This window comes from Bison bison, unplaced genomic scaffold (assembly GCF_000754665.1).
Source record: "Bison bison bison isolate TAMUID 2011002044 unplaced genomic scaffold, Bison_UMD1.0 scf7180017864143, whole genome shotgun sequence".
NCBI classification, from domain to species: domain Eukaryota; kingdom Metazoa; phylum Chordata; class Mammalia; order Artiodactyla; family Bovidae; genus Bison; species Bison bison.
Genome location: NW_011494715.1, coordinates 4,765,736 through 4,766,651, shown reverse-complemented (window position 1 = coordinate 4,766,651; position 916 = coordinate 4,765,736). Strand labels below are relative to the sequence as shown.

The following is a 916-nucleotide window of genomic DNA, read 5'->3' as shown; positions in this document are numbered from 1 at the left end:
GCGCCCGCCCCACCCCCACCGGCCGCAGCTGTGAAGCCGGGATGGGGGCGGGGGCGGGGGGAGACACTGACTGGCAGTGACTTGATTTCGCTTGGTGGCTCGGAGTTGGGAGGCTCGTGAGCCCTCTTCCATGAGTGAGCCGCGCTGTGCCTCAGACGGACAGCGGAGAATGGGGCTCACTGCTGATCTGTGTTCTCTGTCCGCAGGGCGACAGCGGGGGGCCTCTAGCCTGTACCCAAGAATCTGGCAAGAAGTGGTACCACGTGGGCATCATCAGCTGGGGAAGGTCCTGTGGCCTGAAGAACACTCCAGGAATATACACCTTGTTAGAAAACTACCACTCCTGGATTAAGAAGGTGACTGAGTTAGAGGGAAGGCCCTTTAGAGCCGAGCAAATGGTAGGGACTTCCAAACAAAAAGCAAAGGTCTCTCGTGCCTCAGAATTCCCGAAGCCAGGCAGCCCCACACTCTGGCTGCTCCTCTGCCTTCTGCCCTATGCGACGTTCTAAGCTATTTTTCTACTAATAATAAAACAGATGCTATTCTTTAATCGAGGAGGACGTGTGAACGTGAGCCACCAGCAGGGGGACTGGCTACAGGTCAGAGGCTAAGGGCTTAGAACTGAGGCTGCAGACAGCAAACCGGAAGTCAGGTGGGCTGGAGAGTTTAGGGACTGGTCTTTGAGTCCCTGTAGTAGTCATGACTCTTTTCATTGCAGATGAGTTACCAAGCTCAAACCATCTAAAGCCAGAGAGTGTTGCTTATAGGTGTATATAACAGAAAAAAAAACAAAAACAAAATCGAAGAACAAGAGTGTTGCCTTCAGGTTTATGGCTGGACCCAGGAGCTCAGCAGATGTGACTGGGGCTGTTTCTCCAAAAGGGCTTCCAAGAAATGGCCGCAATGGCCCCTAGTA

The 916-nt window shown here is 53.4% G+C and overlaps 1 protein-coding gene across 1 annotated transcript in view; it reads left to right on the top strand.

Moving 5' to 3' along the window:
- The window catches only part of PRSS55 (protease, serine, 55), an 18,270-nt gene extending 17,761 nt beyond the window's left edge, over positions 1 to 509 (top strand). The window contains exon 6 of the mRNA XM_010840315.1: positions 207 to 509. Coding sequence (XP_010838617.1) covers positions 207 to 509 — 303 coding nt within the window. The remainder of the gene's footprint in view (positions 1 to 206) is intronic.
- The last annotated feature ends 407 nt before the right edge of the window (positions 510 to 916 follow it).